At 35.8% G+C, this 20125-nt stretch overlaps 1 protein-coding gene across 1 annotated transcript in view; it reads right to left on the bottom strand.

Moving 5' to 3' along the window:
* The window catches only part of CSMD3 (CUB and Sushi multiple domains 3), a 605915-nt gene that overhangs the window by 285372 nt on the left and 300418 nt on the right, over positions 1-20125 (bottom strand). Inside the window, 1 exon segment of the mRNA XM_032696902.1 lies at positions 16122-16234. Within this exon segment, the coding sequence (XP_032552793.1) occupies positions 16122-16234 (113 nt within the window).

The following is a 20125-nucleotide window of genomic DNA, read 5'->3' as shown; positions in this document are numbered from 1 at the left end:
CTGTTTGAAGAAGTATATAAGGATAACTGCCTAAGAAGACCGAAAGGAGAAGGGAATCCCACTGGGATCACCATACTCCTCCAAGCACTGATCTCAGGATGCTGATAAACTGTAGTACATTCCTCCCCACTGCCCTCTGTAAGAGGAAGGCAAATGTTAATGTTCAGTCCCAAAGAGACGCTGGAAAGGTGAGCATCACTCCAGGGAAAAGGAGTAGATACGAGGAAGGTTATGTGCCACCTTATCTGTATTGTTAACAAGGTTCCTCTGTGTTAATTAGACACTCTGAATACTAGATTTAAAATGTGAATTAGACAAAGAAGAAATTATTTTTATTTTTTATATTTATTCCCTTTTTCTCATACCTAGAATGAATGTACCAACAGATTCCACTGAATTGCGAATTGCTCTTATATCCCACACTTTGGCTATGTCCAGATGACACAGCTCTCATCATCCTAGTTTCTTTAGATCATCTCTCCAAAATGCTTCCTCAAGGAGGAAGAATTTCAGGCCCCATTTTCTGGATTTGAAGAAGATTTTAGGAATGAGGTGTTCAAAATTACAGCAAGTACAAATTTTTGAAGTTCCTTCTTTAAATTTGGAATAAGCTTATTTTGTATCCCTATTCCCAAGAATTCAGTTGAGCTGCAAATAATATCACCAACAGGTCTTCTAATTTCCACTATTATTAAATGCTTACTACAATCACCTTCTAAGGTTGACTTGTGAACTCATTTGTTTAATGTGATGTTATTAATCTCATCAGGTTAACTTCTCCATTTGCTTAGTAATTTACATTAATAATCAGAGAAAGTTGTCATAATATCTCTTTAATTACCATATAATTAAGATATTTGCTATGTATCTATTTAGTAAAGTTCATTTTCCTCTCAAATTGGTTCTGTAACAATCCAAACAGTTCAAATGAAAAGTCTTAAGTGACTAACAAATACAATAATCAAGATTTGTTAGTTTACAGGCACATGCTCTGTATTTTACCAAGTACTTTAAAATGCAGATTTAATTTATATTCTACCCTGTGATCTTATAAGGCATTTTTCCAATTTTGTTAATCATTAAAATAATCAAACCGAAACAAAAAAAAACCCCTATCATCTAGTGCCTTTGCAGTTTCATTTAAAAAGAAGAAAACTACAATTTGCAGAAATTAAAAAAAAAAAAAACAACCTTAAATGCCTTTCTGTATCACTGAAGTTTCTTGAAGCAATTTAAATTTCCAAGACATGGTAATCTCATATCCTGCTTTCATAGGTCCCAGTTATAAATAGTTCAAAACAGTGTCCCCAGATCCAGCTTAGCTGAGAAGTCAGCTGTGGTCTTCTTTCATTAGCCATCAGTCCTCACTCAGCACTGATAAAGCCTTCACCATAGAATTAACAACTTCATTCAGTTGTACCTTCATGATGCAGCTGTACCTTCATATGGGTACAGTTCCAGAAACCAGCTCCTAGGTGCTCTCTAGCTACAAGCTGGACAAAATGGCACTTTGGTCAATCTGACAAACAATTTAAATTTCATATATGTGTGATCCTTCTAGACTATCCAGCTGGAAAAAATATGTCTGTATATGCATTTTTTTTTTAAATATTGAAAGGTGTTCCCACTTCAGGGAGTCAAATTTTCTATTCCATTGGTAAAGGGAAAATATAATACCCTGGTTCTTATAAACCATAAAGGAACAGGTATTTTCCTGGTAGCTTTCAATGTGTCAAAACTAAAGCACAGAAAACTGTATTCAAGGCACACTGAGCTGATATAAAATGTTTTTATTACCAGACTTACGACATGCAATTTAGAACCAGACAAGATTACAGAAGAATGACATTAAAAAAAGAATAAATATGTATCTTTGCATTTCAAAATCCTCCTTTTTTTCTGCTTAAAAAACCCAACATTTAGGGCAGCCTAAATGTTCTAACTCAGGAGGAATGAAAATCTCCAAGAAAGTCCCCCAAAGGCTCAGGCTCAGGGGAATTTTCACAAAGTAAGAACAGAAAACCCTGACTGCAATACTTAAATCTGCTGCCTTAAAAATGAAAGACACTAACTAATACCATAGAAACTGAAATGAAAGAACTGTGACCTGAGGAGTGACAGAAGGACTTTTCTCTTTTCTTCTTGAACTCTTATTGAAGAAAAAGAGAAATTTAATCTGATATGAATATATTATTTCATCGTAAAAGAGATAGTTGTTGCCTATACATATACGTATGTAAATAAACCTTTGTAAGTATTTTCCCCTTCCCCCAATGTTGAGTAGTTGTGTTTTGTCTGAAAACCCTCTCACGTTGGGGCAAATTGTGAGAGGGGTGCTTGAACTTGGAAATTGGATTTCTGAGGGTCTCAAACCACCACACCATTCATTTCCCAGATTATTTTCAAAAGTATATAATTTATAAATTTTGACAATTCTATTGAAAATTAGGTGTTTTGTAATACTTAAAGTTAGAATCAGAATAACAGAATGAAACTATCATGGAGAGCATATGGAAAAAGCTTTTTACCCGCCATAATTTTTTTTCCCCCACGTACAAAAGCAAGAAATACGCATCTTGCTTTTTTTTTTCATAATAGAATCACAGATTCACAGAAACTTGCAGTTTGCAAGGAGCCTCTAGAGATCGTCTAGTCCAATCCACCTGCACAACAGTGACCCTTAGATCAATTTGCCCAGGACCATGTCTGGTCAAGTTTTGAATGAACTCCAAGGATGGAGATTCTGCAATCTCTCTGGGCAACCTCTTCCAGTGATTGATCACCCTCACGATATAAGTGTTTTCTTAGATCCGGATGAAATTTTATATATTTTAATGTGTGTCAATTGCTTCTTCTGGTAACTGCTGAGAAGAGTCTGACTCTTATACATATGCATTCTCCTGTCCTGTCTTAAGAGCTCCAGTGATCTCATTCTCTTCTCATATGAAAGCTGTTCTAGCATTTTAATCATCTTTATGACCCTTTGACTTGCTTCACTGAGTCAATACATTTCGTGCACTGGGTAGTTTTGAGTGAGTAAGAGAAACTCACAGAATTCCTCCCTATTGTAGATGTAAAAATTCAAAAACCATATAATCCACAAGTTTTGGACAGGCAGAGAAAGCTTAAGCTGCTTTTGTATATATAAGTAAACAGACATATATTATTCCTTTGGGTATATTTCATTAATTGTTTTCATCAGAGGATAATAATTTAGTATTATTATTTTTATCATAATTATAAAAAGTGATAATTCACTAATTTGTTCTCTAATTCTCACTAGGGGCCTATTTAAAGGAAGTGCCATAATTAACGTGAAAATACCTTTTAAAATTATCTGGCAATATGAAATTCTGATTTTATCATAGTCTCAGTCTAGTAATGTTAGTTTCTAAATCCACAAGTCCAGAAGCTTGCACAGGAACTTAGAGACTCTAGAAAATAAAATATTTACTGTATTTTAAGAGTAACTGGGACCAAAGACACATCAGAAGCACTAAATTCCACAGCATATTTTCTGGAAGATCATTACGTTTGCCTAGTCATATCAACTTGGAACTTCCTAGGGTTTCTTGGCCTCTCACTTTTTCAGGTATTCAATCAGACTTCATAAATGTTCCTGAATCTACAAGGAATTTTAGATCATCTACTCTCATCCTGTGTTACTTCAGCTTAGCAGAAGTTCATTTTTTACATGATTTGCAAGAGTTTCAATATGCAAAATATTTCAGCCTAGAGGGAGGGGGGAGGAAAAAAGAAAAGGAGAGGAGAATAACAGGGAGATGGACAGATAGAGGGAGAGGGAGAGGGAGAGGGGGAGAGGAGAAGAGCAAAGAACAGAAGTCCCCAGAAAACATATCTTTTTGTGTACATGGAAGGATTTTCTATAATATCTGGACAATCTGGAGGGTTGAAAACAAGAGAAGATATGACCAGATATTAAACATAGAAAATGTAGTAATAATAATAATAATAATAAAAAACCCTGTGTATTTTGATCTGTTGTTTAGAGAAAACAAGGGAAAGACTCAGTGGTTAGACATCTTAACACCACTTTGGAACACTCACCAGTCCATGCAGTATTTTGTTTTCTGACAAAATTAAATCTTTTAGCATTTTGCACAAGCTGCTAGTGGTTAAATACCCCTCCTCCCCCAAAAAAAAAAAAGAAAGCTAAAGCTAAAGCCAAGGACAGCTATCCAGCTGCCACCCTCTTCTTTTATTAAAAAAAAGAAGTCAAGATTTAGAATTCAAGGAGAAAGATGATGGTCTATTTTTTGACGTGACAACACAGAGACAAAGGCATTCTCTCTCACGATATTAGACACTGGATTTTTCCCTTAGTTTTAAGGAATTCAAACTCACATTACACATCTCACTTTAATAACAGATTTGTGGCATCATGGGGATCTACAGTGTGTTATTGTAGCATTTTTTCCATATGTCATGAAATTTTTTATGTACACAAATACACCATGCAGGACTGAAAGAAAGGGAAAGCTAAAAAAAGAAAAGAATATGCAACTTTCTGGCAGTTGTTCTTAGAAAGACTACAATGGCTATTCAAAAGTATAAGCTATAACATAACATGATTATAGATTTTTAATTGAAGGATGCAAGCTTTTATTTCTATTCCAAATGCATCCATAATAGGTGTACTAAAATGGTATTTTCTCTAGAAATATGTTACAGAAAATGCTAATCAACAGCAAACTCAAACAAAAAGCCAGCAATAAATATAAGATACAGTCTACTCTAATATACAATATAGTTAATTAATAGAAGTTTCTCAGAACGTGAAAATATATGATGAAAATGTACTGCTGATGTAGTTGTTTTCTAGCATAATAGCACTTACAGAAATTAATTATTGGCTTGGAGGAAAAAGAAGGGGAAAAAAAAAATGTTCTCAGGGTATATGCTTGGCAATATGGAACACTGAGAAGTCCAAGCTAGAGAATTGAAAAATCTCAACCAGTTATGCTGATTCTTTGGAGTGTTTTAGCTGGAGCATTTTGAAAAACCTACATACATACATACATTTTAAATTTAAGTTCTCAGTGTATTTTAAATATAGTGTCAACCTGCTTGTTGCTATCCTACATACTGAAATATACAAATCAAACCAACAAGCTTCACTCTTAATGCAAGTAAGTAAAATAAATTTTTAACCCTCTGTTTCATGCAATGCCAACAGATAAAGAAATTAATCAACCACTATGCCATGATGTTACATCAGCAGACAAACAGATGGAAATCTTGTGTCTGCCACGCTTTCACAGGCTGATGTAGCAGGAAATATATCTTATTGTTTAGAAAGCAGACACCTCCAGAGACTGCCACACACAGATCTTCACCACTGCAAGAAAGCTGGTGCAATGCAGCCAGGAGGGGGACCTCCATCAACTCAAATTCAAATGTGGTAAAAGGAGATTAATCAGGCATCGCAAATTCTCAGTGTTGTAAAATATGTGGAGTAAAGAGTCAGGTTTGAACTTGGGAATCATGGCCAGCTAGTGGAGAACACAAAAATTATGTATTGTAAACAATGAGATAGATTCACTTAGAGATAAGAAAGATATTAAATATTGCGACAGAACTCCATATGCATGGCACTTTTTAGAGTTCTTCAGGTTAAGATATCCTAACTGCTATTCTATCATATTGGGCTTTCTAATTCTACGCTTTGCCCAGGAGAATCTTCCCAAAGCATGAATTGCTTTATTATTTATATATATGTGTTCTTGCTTTCAGTTATAGAGATGAAGTTCAAAAATGCTCTTACGAAAATTTTAACTCCCACAAATAAACAAGCAGGTCTGGGTAGATTTGTACGCCCAAATCAGAGGTAAATGTAACATATATACTTAATGCATTAGACAACAAAACTAATTGCAGTTAAATATACATTCAAGTGCTGAAGAGGACGAGTCAGAGTAACAGCTATTTAGCCCAGAGTCCTGGTTTAAGCAGTAGCTAATACTTACGGACATAGCAAAAGATGACCTTTCCACGTGTAATGTATTCATATTGCCCAGCAGACTAAGGTCAGAGCAGAGAAAATCCTTCCTCTCTTTTTTATGGATAACATGACTACAAAAGGTTGGATTGTTAAATGCTTTTAATTAAATGTTATAAAGCAGAAGACCTATAGTTTTATTGAACAAAATTAAAGAGTCCTGGGAGTCACCTTCAAACAACAACTTGTCTGACCAGCTCTCCACTGATAAGAGGGGAGTTGTAGAAAATGGATCATAAGTTGCATGCCATGAAAATAATTACCTTCCTTTTAACCAAACAAAACCATTAAGTAGAAATATGAATATTAAATTAAGTCTTTTTCAATACAAATAACCTCATTTTTAAATCAACTTGGAGAATATTGAACAACACTAACATGCAGAGAATCACAGAATAGTTAGGGGTTTGAAGGGACCTCTGCAGATAATCCAGTCCAACTCCCAGTGGCTCCTTGAGGCTTGCCTGTGCTCTGATTTGGCTCCACTTGTCTGGAACTCCATGCAGCTCAGTTGGGCTCAGTACCCCTGGGGTTTGGGCTCAGCTCCACACTGGTTCTGATGCAGGGGCTGTTCCCGAGCACGCAGCGCGCGGAGGAGCGGCTGCAGTAGTCACACAGTTAGTTTTACTCTCTTCTTCTCTCACACTGTGCTGGGGATGGCTCCCCAGGGGTGGCTCAGACCCCCTGAAACGTGGCAACAGTTACATGATTCAGGTACAGGTACGACTTCTCATAACTCCCAAGACACGGGATGGTGGTGGTCCCTTTCTTGGTACCAGTCCAAGAGTTCTTGGTAGTGAGGCTTCCTGAATTGAGAGGCTGCAGCAGCCGGTGTGTCTCGCTCCCTTTCTCTCCACCCTACCAGTAAGAAAAGTGTGGTTCCAAACAAGATGGAGAGAGTTCTGCTTCTGCCCAGCAGCATCTCCACGCAACCCACACCCAATCTTGGCCATAGCTTCAGGGAGGGGTCTGCTTATAAGGAAACAGTTCCTCCAAAGCAATGTTGGAAAAGGGAATAAAATACAAGACCTACTTAAACCATGATGGGTATTTAGAACTATTTGTAGTTCTAAAAGCACATTTGAGGAAGTGCAAATGGAAAGTTCTTACAAATATTAGGATCTCTGTTATAAAATGACAGGGGTTTTATGCATGTTTGCTTAAAATATAGTTAATTGATGGTAAAAGTAAGTGGTCAGTTCTACCAGAGAAGAGAACTCACTAATAGACTTCTTCACTATCTAATCTGTTTCACAGAATTACAGAATGGGCAAGGTTAGAAAGGACTACAATGGGTCATCTGGTCCAACATCCCTGCTCAAGCAGGGTCATCCCAGAGCACATTGTACAGAACTGCACCCAGACAGTTCGCAAATATCCCCGGTGAGGGAGACTCCACAGCCTCTCTGGGTTATCTGTTCCAGTGCATGGTTACTGCAGAGTAAGGAAGTTCTATCTCATGTTGAGGTGAGATAGTGTGCACCAGTTTCTGCCCACTGCCTCTTTTCCTACTGCTTGGCACCACCAAGAAGAGCCTTTTTCCATCCTCTTGACACTCTCCCTTCATATACTTATCGACATTCATGAAGTCTCCTCTCAGTTGTCTCTCCTCCAGGCTGAAGAAGCCCAGTTTGCTTGGCCTGTCCTCATAAGAGAGATGTTCCCGTCCCTTAATCACCTTTGCAGCCCTACGTTGACCCACTCCAGGATCTTCATGTCTCTCTTTCATTGAGGAGCCCAGAACTGGACACAGCATTCCATATGTGCCTCATTAGGGCTGATTAGAGGGGCAGAATCACTTCCCTTGATCTGCTGGTAGTGCTCTTCCTAATGCCCCCTGGGATACCACTGGCCTTCTTGGCTACAAAGGCACACTCCTAGCTTGTGGACAGTTTATTTTCCATCAGGACCACCAAGTCTATCTCCACAGAGCTACTTTCCAGCAGGTCAGCCCCCAGCCTGTACCTCATGGGGTTATTCTACCCCAGGTGCAGGACCCTGCACTTGCCTTTGTTGAACTTCAGACAATTTTTCTCTGTCCATCTCTCCAGCCTGTTGAGGTCCCTCTGAAGGGCTGCACAGCCCTCTGGGGTATCAGCCACTCCTCCCAGCTTTGTGTCATCATCAAACTTGCTGACGAGGCATCTGTTCTACCATCCAAGGCATTAATGAATAAGTTAAACAATATTAGGCCCAGTATTGAACCTTGGGGGATACCACCAGTGACAGGCCTCCAACTAGACCTGGATTAAAACCCTCTGGGATCTGTTGCTCAGACAGTTGTCAATCCACCTCACTGCCCACTCCTCCAGCCCACACTTCCTGAGTTTATCAATGAGGATTTTGTGAAAGATGGGGTTGAAAATCTTACTGAAGTTGAAGTAGATAATATCCACTGTTGTCTCCTCATTGATCCAGGTAGTTGTTTCATGATAAAAGGTCATCAGGTTGGTCAAGTCTGATCTACTTTTAGTGAATCTATGCTGACTATTTCTGATCACCTTCCTGTCATCAATGTGGATAGACGTCTTCCAGAATGAGGCACTCCATCACCTTTCCAGGGATTGAGGTGAGGCTGACTGGTCAGTAGTTCCCTGGTCCTCCTTCTTTCCCTTTTTGAAGACCAGGGTGACATTTGCTTTCTTCCAGTCTTCAGGCACCTTCCTGATCATCAAAACCTTTCAAAGTTGGCTGTGAGTGGCCTTGTTATGGCATCTACCAACTCTCTCAGCATTCCATCAGCACCCATGGACCTGTGCATGTCAAGTTTGCTCAGGTGTTCTCTAACCCCACCCTCCTTAATCAAGGGAAAGTTTTCCTTCCAAGATCCCTTTACCCTAGTCTCCTGGGTTAGAGATCCCTGAGGACTGGTCTTGTCAGCAAAGACCACTGGAAACAAGGCATTTAATTACTGCCTTTGCTGTGTCCTCTGTTACCAGGTTCCCCCCTCCATTTACAAATGGGCCCATGTTATCCTTTGTTTTCCTCCTGTTATTGGTATATGTGAAGAAGCCCTTCTTGTCCTTGATATTGTTGGTCAGATTTAATACCAGATAGGCCTTGGCCTGCCTTGTCTCATTTCTACTTACTCTGACAACTCTCTATATTCCCTCCAAGTGGCCTGACCCTCTTCTATCTCATCTGTATTTCCTGCTTATGCTTGAGTAATGACAGGAGTTCTTTATTCATCCATGCAGATTTCTTGTCCCCTTTGCCCAATTTCTTGCTTTTTGGAATGCATCATTCTCAAGGATGGTTGGAAGTGATCCTTGGATATCAACTAACTTTTTTGAACCCCTTTTCCCTGCAGTGCCTATTCCCCTGTGATTTTTCCAAGACCTCTGAAGAGGCTAACATCAGCTCTCCTGGTTAGAATCTTACTTGTTACCCTGCTTCCTTCTCGACCAACACTGAACTCCACAATCTCATGGTCACTACAGCCAAGGTTGACCCCAACCTTCACATCTCCAACAAGACCTTCCCTATTTGTTAGTATGAGGTCAAGCACTACACCATTCCAGTATCCATGTCAGAATATTGTCGTCAATACTTTCCAGGAACCTCCTGGACTGTTTATGATTTACTGTGTTGCTTTTCCAGTAGATGTCAGGGTAGTTAAAGTTATTGTTGGACAATATATTGGTAGATATGATAGAATACAAGGCAAGCAGTGAAATGACAAAGCTTGCTGATCGTACTAAATTAGATGAAACAACGATGACAATCACCTGTGAAGAAACAAAGGTCCTGCAAAACTGGGAGATTAAATATATGGTATTTTCTAGGAAAACAATAAAAAGACATCAGATGAAAGTAGTAGAACTATAGTGAACAAAAGGAGATACTTAATTGAAATGTCCATGACATAAAATATTCAAAATACTAAAGTGTATGTAGACTTGAGAGGAAAAATAGACAAAGTCATGGATGAAAAAAGATCCATCAAGTTTTACTACTATAAATACACTGGATTTAGGAAGTCTCTGTGCCACAAACTGTTAGGGAGTAAAAAACATTTTGAAGAAATATCACTATATCATGGCTTGCTCTCTTTTCCTTATGTCATACCCAGTTAAATGAATCTTTATCATGACTCTGTACAGCTGTTCTCATATTATTATAATCTAAGGATTATAAAAAAGGAAATTTTGTGCTGAATATATTGGTTGAGAATTAGATAAAAGTATTATTAACATATTTGGATAATACTGTCTGAGTAGGGTCAGAAAAAGGTAGCAGTGAATTCTGGCCAACAAAGCAGGAAAACTCAAGAGTAAAATACAGCACCAATTATCATCTTAGCAGAAAGTTAACAATCTTGAATTACAAAACTTGTCAATAACACACTTTCAGCAGAAATTTAATCAGTACAAAGAAAGCTGTGCTATATCAGTAAACTGTTGCTTAGTGGGGTTGCACAAAAAGAAGTGTTTAAATCTTTTAAAATTTGTACTAATCATGAGGCTTACATGGGTTAAAATAATTTGCAGGGATTTTTGTCATTACTATGAATCTCTGCTTGTCATTCTTTCTGCAAAATGAAGTTAGGATGCACAAGAAATAGAATTGAGGGTATCAGAATCCAATTACATAAATCATTGATATGATCCTGTCTAGTTACTGCACCACAAAGCACACACAAAGAGAACAACACATGATGAGAAACACAGAGGAGTGTGGGTACAAAGGCAACAGAAATCATCACAACAGTGAAAATATCGCAAGAGAATATATACTGAAATTGATAAACTGAACAGTTCAGAAATGAGAAATTTGTCATAGATTTAATTCCTGATTTTGATGTGCAGAAAGGACAAAAGGTTCACTTCCCCCTTTCTCACAAAAGGAGGTCTATGTAGTATTTAACTAAGAAAACCACATCAAATGTCCTTTGAAACCCCAAAACAAAAACTACATAATGAAACTGTCCACAATCTCACCGAGATTTTTTTTTTAAAGTTAGACGGTAATATTAACAGCAAGAATTAAAGCTATATTTTTCTTGGTAGAATGAACACAAAGACATATGTTTCATAGATAAGTTACTCACAACTTGTGAGACCTTTCTGAAGCCCGTGTTATGGCAAATTTCACATATACGTCTGAAATTCATGTTTCCAGACTTAGTTAGAGGACTAACAATGGATTAAACTATCTGCATAATTCAGATCATTCAGTATTCTGTCACCAGTAAAAAAGCAAAGGCTGTTGAGCAGTTAGTAATGGAAAAATATCTCTGTGCCATCTGGGACAAAAAACCTCAGATGTGTCTGCAACTCAGTGCTTACTGCTAGGAAAATAGGATGAAAATGCGGATCAGAAACTCCAGAAGGCTACCCCAGGCTGCCACAGTGGTTGAAGCAACATGAAAGTCATGCTTTAAGCAAAAAGAAATCTTTTGAAATACTGGGTGTCAGAGTGTAAATCCCATATCCTAAAATTAGATCATCGATGCAGAAAATTGAATAAGCACGTCTACTTTGCTTTAAATTCATTTTTTACCTACACTCCCACCTAACTTGACATATTAAACAATCCTCTTCTACAACTTATCATTACACTCCAGTCAACGTAACCTTCTTTAACTTTATTTTCTTAAGCAATTAGATTAGAGTATATCTGGTGTATTATTGTACAGATTTTGTCCTGATAGGAGGTAGAACTATCAGAAGAACCTACTGATTTAAGAGGTCTTAAAGAGCATGTAGCCAGTTATTTAGGGAAAAATAAAACCAAGACACCACACACAAAAAAAAAATCCCTCAGATTTGGCCACAGCTCAGAAACAGAGGGTTTAATATCAGGACCCAACAGAATTAGACTGCCCTGAGGATAGTTTCTTCTGTTTCAGAGAACTCAAATCTGACCTAAACAGAAGTTCAGCTTTCCCACATGGTCCTAATACAGAATAGTTATGCACTGTGCTTACATTACTGATTTTATTTCTTAAAATATTCTTTTTTCTATTAATTTACATCATCATTATTTACATTATTCTTTAATTTCACAAATTCGGTCATACGGGGTTTTTTGAAAAACTGTATAAGGAATCTTTTGAATTTAATTTTGCACATATGTCCAAAGTTACAAAAGGAAGCTTGTGTATATGAAAGTTCTTGCATTTAAAATTCCCATTTATAGTTTTCCAAGAACTGTAAGATTCCATTGCTAGATTCTCAAGGCTTTTTGTGAATTTAAATATATTTACAATTCTCCAAAATCTTATTTCACAAAATTGGGTTTCTAGTGTTTGAACACTATGCCATGTTTTTATTTGTTTGTCTTGTACTTTTTGCAGCTCTTTTTAATTCAGTTATAGATAAAGACCATTCAGTTCCAGTGTTTAAATATGCTGGAGATTGTTTCTCTTCTATTGTTTAGATAAGTGTTTCTTTCCTGTTCACCATCAACTATTCATCATGGATTTGGGAATAGAAGTGCTACTGTGACAATATGGCATCTTTTCCTGAAATATTGAAGGATCCAAAGTATTCATGCAACTTGTGAACAGTAACTAAAAAAAAAAATCCCCAAAATTATGATTTGAAAATATTTAACTTAAAATTTCAGGTTTCTAAATATTCCATGCTTTTACTTAATAAAACTACATATATATTTGAACCGTATAAACAAACAAACAAAGCCAGCTTATACAAGTGAGATAACAGGTAAAATACATCTCTAGTAAGTCAGTGCTTGTATTTCTGTCCTGCCCAATCCTGATATTCATTATTCTACCTTCCTAATTAGTTTTATTCTATGGGTTACTGTAAAAGGAATTTCAAAACAACAATGAAAACTTATTTACTTTAAAATACTTTCTCCAATACTTATGTCTATTTTTTATATTTAAATAATTACAATGGGATCTAGCTATTAAAACCATAAAATAACTCCATATGCAACATCTTAATGTACAAGTAGACACATAATAATGTACAAGTAGACACTTAATTTTATTATTTCAGAGAAACTTACTAGATTATCTCAAATGGCAGATACATAAAAGTGAATAAAATATTAGTTCCTATAATAACATAAATTTAAAGGAATTACTCAGCTGAAAACTGATAAATGTGGAGGTATTAAAAAATTTATCTGTCTATTTCTATAATTAAAAATGGTATGGCATATTCAATTCTATTCAAGCCAGAAAAGAGGTGACCTTCTATCTTACACCTTGAGCAAGTATACCATTTTGAGGGGCACTGGGTAATGACCTTTACTTCCTTGCATCATATTCCATGTAGGATTTGGAACAACCTATATTTTAAAAATGTCTGCCAGACTCAGAACTAAATGTCAATTACATTGAAGAATGTCCTTATGAATTTTGATGGAATGAGGCATGTACATCTCCACTACCTCCAGTTAGCTGAGTCTCAGAAGCGCTAAAGCAGATATTTAGGCATCAAAACCATTTAGTGATAAATTATTTTAGCTGTTAGTAGGTACTGTTATCAAGTACAATATCAACTAATTAACTCCAACATAAGCAGGTCTGTAAATTGAAATAATAAAAGATACAGTATCTATACTATCTACGAGCATTTAATTATGTTTTAGTGGTTTTACTTTGGAAAAGCTTTATAAGGTCCTGATAAATGCCCATTAGGAGTTGGATGCTATTAAATTGCATATTATGAATTACCTCAAACAAGTGTAATTTGTGCCTTTCAAGATTGCTCCATGATGGAAACTAAAACAAGGACAGTGAGAATGATCAGAAGAAGATTCCATTCAAAAATCAAACTGCTGAATCTAATCTAAAATGCTAATTTAATTGTACCTTTGATGTAAGCAGAAACTTGCAAGACCTTATTACATAAGACATAAATAGATACAGAATCAGTCATAATTAGGTGTCTAATTGGATAGTGAAATTTGTGAGGTGGGACAAATTAAAGGAACAGAATTTGATCTAGTCAAGAGATGTACAAGCAAGTTGGGCGTACTTGTACTTGTATGCTTAACTTAGTAATTGGGAGTAATTAAAAAAATTAATAATTAATAATTCATGGAATCAATTAAAATAAAATGTCTTCTGACCCTGACTCCTAGAAATCATGATTCTTTCAAGCAATTCTTAAAAGTCTTTGAAAAGAGAAAATTCTTTGCAATTCTTTGATTCTATAAAGAATTCAGAGTTCTGTCATAGCCCTGAATGCATTGTTCTAACATAAATGCTCAGTTTACCTCACTGGACTTTCTCTCATCTTCCAATTCATTAATTCCAAAACTTAAATTTCAGAATAGCTGATCATCTAAAAAACTATCTATTTACACATTTTCAGAGCTTACCATCTTTACAAGAAAGAACTTCAACACAAAGGAAAAACAACAGAAATAGCAACCGCTTCAAACCTGACTTGCCTTCGCTACTCCTCCCATTTCGTTTTATGAACATTGCCCAATATTTCTCTAATGAATACATCATCTCAGGGATCTAAGTGAAGGCAATTTATATAAAAAAATTATCTCATATTCTGGATTGGGGGGGGGGGAACCCACAAAATAAAACCAAAGCAAAAAAAACCCCAAAACAAGCCCCACCACACAGTATCTATCCCACTGAAAGCTTGATGCATTCAAGTGCTATTCAGTGAACTAGTGTAAACTACCATTGTAAGACAAGAAAGAAATATAGACTCAATATCTAGGTACGCAATCACAAAATTGATTATATGGAGATACTGTTATGAATGTTCACCCTTTCTGTATCCTTCTAACTATTCATATTCGATTAATTTTATTCTTGCAGAACTATAGCTTCTAAGAATAAATGTAACTCATGAATAAAACAAGACATAGTAGTACATTACAAGAATAGACAATAATCCTGTGCCTTCTGCAAACTAAAATTGTTGCAAGCAAAATTAATTTTACCAGAAAAGAATCCTGTAAATAATAGAATCAACAACTTAACCTGTGCAGATTATTTGGAGTTCAGATCTAAAACACTTCCTTTTTCACTCAGCTATGTTTCGAGTTTTGCTATATTAACAAATTCTTAAACTTGTTTATACTATTTATTTTTCTTGCCCCTTTCAACAGCTGGAATGTGGAAATCCTTGTTCTTAATGGCCACCATACAACAAAGTACTAAGATCTTTCTGTCTTAGTCTACAAGATATTAAGAGCGAAGTGCACTCATGCCATACCACTATGGGGCTTAATAGACACGGAAAGCCAAAGGAAAGTTATGGACAGGAAAAAAGCCAGTAAGTCACATTGTACAGGTTTACTCTCAGTACTCTTATTCACCCCATTTTCCCATTCTCAGCAACATCAGCTCCATTTCTAATACAGGCAGTCACTGGTTTAACTTTTGTCTTTCCTCTCTTCCTTTCTGTTGAATAATCACACTTTCTATTATCTGGTTTGGGTGGTAGGCAGAAACCATTCAATTAAAAAAATTCTTACAAGAATACATGCAGTTCTGTTAAATGTAGTATAAGAATAATAAACATAACTAATTCTGTAATAATATAGAACTGCATATATATGTATGTATATGTTGTACTTTGGTTGACTTTGCTGTTCATAGTCTATAAAAACTGCCTATTCTCCCAGAAATGTCAAACAGCAACAGCTGTTTTATATTGTGCATTATGCACTTGAAGATCATAAAGAACATTATTAGGTAAGTTTTCCTTTGTCTTGGCTCAAGCTCAGCAGAAATTCGAGTTCTTCACTTGAAGTGTTTTTTTTTCTGTTGTGATAGGCATAATTAATTTTCAAAAAAATGTAGGAAGTATTCATTTTTTTACACATTTAGCTTTAAATAATCAAATAATTACTTCATTTTAATATTTTTCAATATTAAATACCATAAAATAAAGGTAAAATTATATGCCAAAACCCAACTGCTGTAAGAACACAGCAAATAAAAGCTGTGCAGTTTCATGTGACATAAGACCTTTAAGAGAATAAATTAACTTTTTTTCTATTTTTTTTTTTAAATTCAGCTTGCATTTTCCTGTTTTTAAAACTGAAAGAACTGGAAATAGAATTCATCCACTAATATGAAAGAAAAACATTTCATAATATTGTCTTAATTTTTGGTACACCGTTACATGTGCTTCCAGTGTTGTATCATTACCTTTGTAGTTAACCTTGAAACCAATTGATCCCACACTTTCATCCGTTTGAAGGTGCAACCACATCTGATTGCTCATGCTCACAATTAAGTCTGGTACAAAGCTCCCAGTTAACCTATAGATAGAAAAAAAAAAATCTGTAAAGCCATTTAAGTAACTAGATTTTTTTGTCTTTTTGTAAGGAATCTAAATAACTACTTAGCATTTTTTATGTTTTATAAATTCATCACATTCAGCTCACACTAATTTAGTTATCTCCTGGCTGGCTAGCCAAGACAGCTCTCAAGTTTCCAATGACTGAGAATTTGACTGCAGCCTATAAACACACGTAACTACTACTCACGTTGTGTTGAAATATTTCAGTTGCTGGTCCAGAAAGTCACGTAACTTCCCTAATCCTGAACCTTATCTGGCAGCCCTGTGTGCATGACTCGGGTACATGCAGGTATATCAAAGGCACTAGAAGCCCATAATGAGGCATTACACTGATTCTTTGATTTCTCTGGTATACAACTACTCACTTTGGAATACATGCCTTGCATATTGAAAAGGAAGCTGCTATTCTTAAATAGCAACACTATTATGATGGTCCATGTGTTCGCTGCACTCTCTCTCCTCCCCTCATCACCTCTACCACAGCAATGGAAGAACAGCCTGACATCTGCTTCTTCATTAAGAAAAATAACAAACTTTAAAACCTTCTAATGTTGGTTGCAGGATGGTGATTAATTAGAAAGAATTAAACTTGATTTTTCTTTTTTATTTTTTTCCACTTTTCATATTGTTTGCAAAAATTTGCAAGTCAATGCAACTCTAAATATTCATTCTGTTTGCTGAATGAAATAATATGATAGCAAAAAGGAAATGTTGGGAAAGCTGCAGTTTTATGTCATATTACATTTTTTTCCCAAAACTTTGGTAAGAGTTTATCATCTGAAACAGAATGCTGAAAAGTTCGAAAACATTTTCCATTCTTGTAAAATGGATCATAAGCACAAGACTGTATAAGAGTGCAAACTGTTAGTTAATTTTTTTCACAGTTGTAACCATTTTTTAAAGATAGCTGAAACTTCAAATGGACTATTTAAAATATATTTTGCAGTTAATTTTAGTTCTCCCCTCTGGTCTTTTTTAGCTTGTTTCTGTATGAAATACTCTACTGTGGGAGAAATTCATGTCTGTTTCCCACATCTGTGTTCACAGATGGAGCTACTACACAGCCTCTTGCCAGAACAGAACAAGTAAATGCCTGGCCAAAACGTATTAACTGCTCATTCCTGCACTAAGGGAAAGTGTCTTCAGTGAGTTCAGTCTTTGCCAAACTAGTAGATTAACAGGATGTTCCTCAGAAACAACACTGATGTAATGGCTAACAGTGTTTTGTAATTGTAACTGGTGGTTGACAGTATATTTTTTGAATATTAAGGCCATTGAGAATATTTATCTCTCTGTCATGTCAGATAGAATAATTCCTATGATAAACACTTATCACACTTTTTAACATTTCTATTTGCTGAAATGAATTATAAATACATTTTTTTAAATCCCTAGTTTCGACAAACAATACTTTCCAATTAAATAGTACATGAGGAAAAAAAATATCATTTGAAAATGCATTAAAAAAGAAAGAATAAATCAACAAAACACATAAATCACTTGTTGTTCTTTTTTTAAGTCCTTCAGGATCCATGCAAGAGAGTTGGGAAGGGGCCACAGAGTAATGAGATTCAGAAAAAATGGTATTTTAGAATTATTTAAGATAATAACACAATTCTTAAGTTGTGAATTATTCTTTCTTTTTTTCCATGGATTTATGTGGCTTCCTCTACCCTGGATTCACTACCTGGATTTCTCTCCTGGAAGCAAGTCCTTACACCTTCCTTTTCAAAAGGCGAACAGTGAACACTGTGAGCAGTAGAAATGGAAGTATGTGGTTATGAAGTCTCTCTTTTTATTAAAAAGCCTAACAGTTACAATACTCAGCAGGGTGTTTTCCACCTCTTCCTCTGCAACTCCAGAACTACCCCTCCCTCATGCTAGTGACACACATTCTCCCCCTGAGAGAGTACACTGAAGGCTGGATTAGAGGATATTCAGAAGATTCCAACACTCTCCATTTGCAGAAGACAGTGTGTAATATGGGAGATTGGATGCATGCACACCCAACACAACAAGCATACAAAAAGACTAAGAATGGGTTTCATGTCTTGTGCACTGGATTTTCCAAACGTGTGTTACAGGAATCCATACCCAGATGCATATTGCGTTTAAAAGTCACCTGCAGCAACTGTCAGACTACCTGCTGAAAACAAACTTCCAAGCATCCTGAAAAAGTGCTGGGACTGATGTATGAAAGGGGATCCACCATTTATTTTCCTTCTACCCCTCTATCCCTTGGTAATAACGCTTAACACATGCCTTCATATTAGTCATCTTATCACAGAGACAAAAAAATGTATAGCTTTCAGTTCACCTGTGTGCCAGACTCACCCTAGGGTGGAGCAAATTCACATTTTTGGGTCCACGTATACATAGGCTCAGAACTACAGGCACTGAGGGAAACTTAATGACAAGTACTGAAAAGGCTTTGCAGTTTAGCTACTTCTGTGATTAACATCCACAGAGTAGGAATAACCAGGACTGCAATTATCAATTTAGGAAGCATAGTTCTATTGAAATGCCACTTAACTTCAGTTTTCAGTTGTGAACCTTCCTATCAAGCAGTGCCCAGTAAAACTAGAGGATTAAGCACTTGGATAGGTTCCCTGATTAACTGATAAATTGGAAGATAAATGTTTTGACATTATCAACATGTAAACCGGACATATTCAAACCAATATTCTTCAGCAATTTTCTGGAGGAAAGATAATTATTTTAAAATTTAAAATCCAAAAATTAAATGATACAACGGCTGATTTATTTGTTATGCATCATATCTCAGACAAAGTCTGCATGGCCCACAGGAGAAAAGATTTACATGCTTTTTACAGTACTCAATTATGTTCCATCTTCCATGTAATTTTTTTATGCATTTCAAGCCTAATAACTTCACCACTGTTACTTCTGATCACAGAATAATCATTCCACTGGTAAACAAAAATAATATGCTTGTGATTTATATACATTTTGATTATACAATGTTACTTAATATTAAAACTCCATTAATTAATGAGGTACCTCTTTTCTACTTTTCCAGGATCACTATAGTAATAATTCTTTAAAATTATTTACCTAGTTATTTACAGAACAGATTCTCTTATCATATGTTAACACTTGAAAATTCTAATTAACTTTTTTATTAAAGAAAATTTTTCAGAATTCCTTTACATTTGTGACAAGTTTAATACTGTATGTTCATAATTTCTCCCCAACTAAGTGTTGTTATCAGAAATACTTTTATAAAATACTAACATATTCAATGAATTACAAGCTGTACAGACTGTTTTACCACATTACTTAAAATTTAAAATATTTTACTGTGCCTCAATGCATACTGCAATTCAGTAATAATACTTCAGTTAAATTTTAATGAGACCTGGTGAATTGGTACTTAATAAAGGTTCTTTCTACATGAGAGAAGATTCCATATAGTTTAGAAATCTAAGAATAGCAGAAATTGAATTCCAGCATTGTCAGAAATATATTTTTAATGACTGGTACTGGCTATAAAATAGAAATTACAGTATTTCCCCACTTCTCACATTTATTATTAGAAGCAATTAACACATCTACAATCCACTGAAGAGACTTTGCATTATCTTAAAGCAATTGAACCTGAAATACTTGTGCAAATCCTGGTCTTCTCATTGCTAAGAGTCAGATATTTAGGCTGGAAAAGACCTTTAAGATCATCAGTTACGACTGTTAACCAAACACTGCCAAGTCTACCACTAAACCATGTAATTAAACACCACATCTACACATCTTCTAAACACCTCCAGGGATGGTGACTCCACCACTTCCCTGGGCAGCTTCTTCCATCATTTGACATTGGAACAATGTCCAA

This window comes from Chiroxiphia lanceolata, chromosome 1, assembly GCF_009829145.1.
Source record: "Chiroxiphia lanceolata isolate bChiLan1 chromosome 1, bChiLan1.pri, whole genome shotgun sequence".
Lineage (NCBI taxonomy): Eukaryota > Metazoa > Chordata > Aves > Passeriformes > Pipridae > Chiroxiphia > Chiroxiphia lanceolata.
Note: the sequence above shows the minus strand (reverse complement) of the source record. Positions and strands in the feature narration are given on the sequence as shown.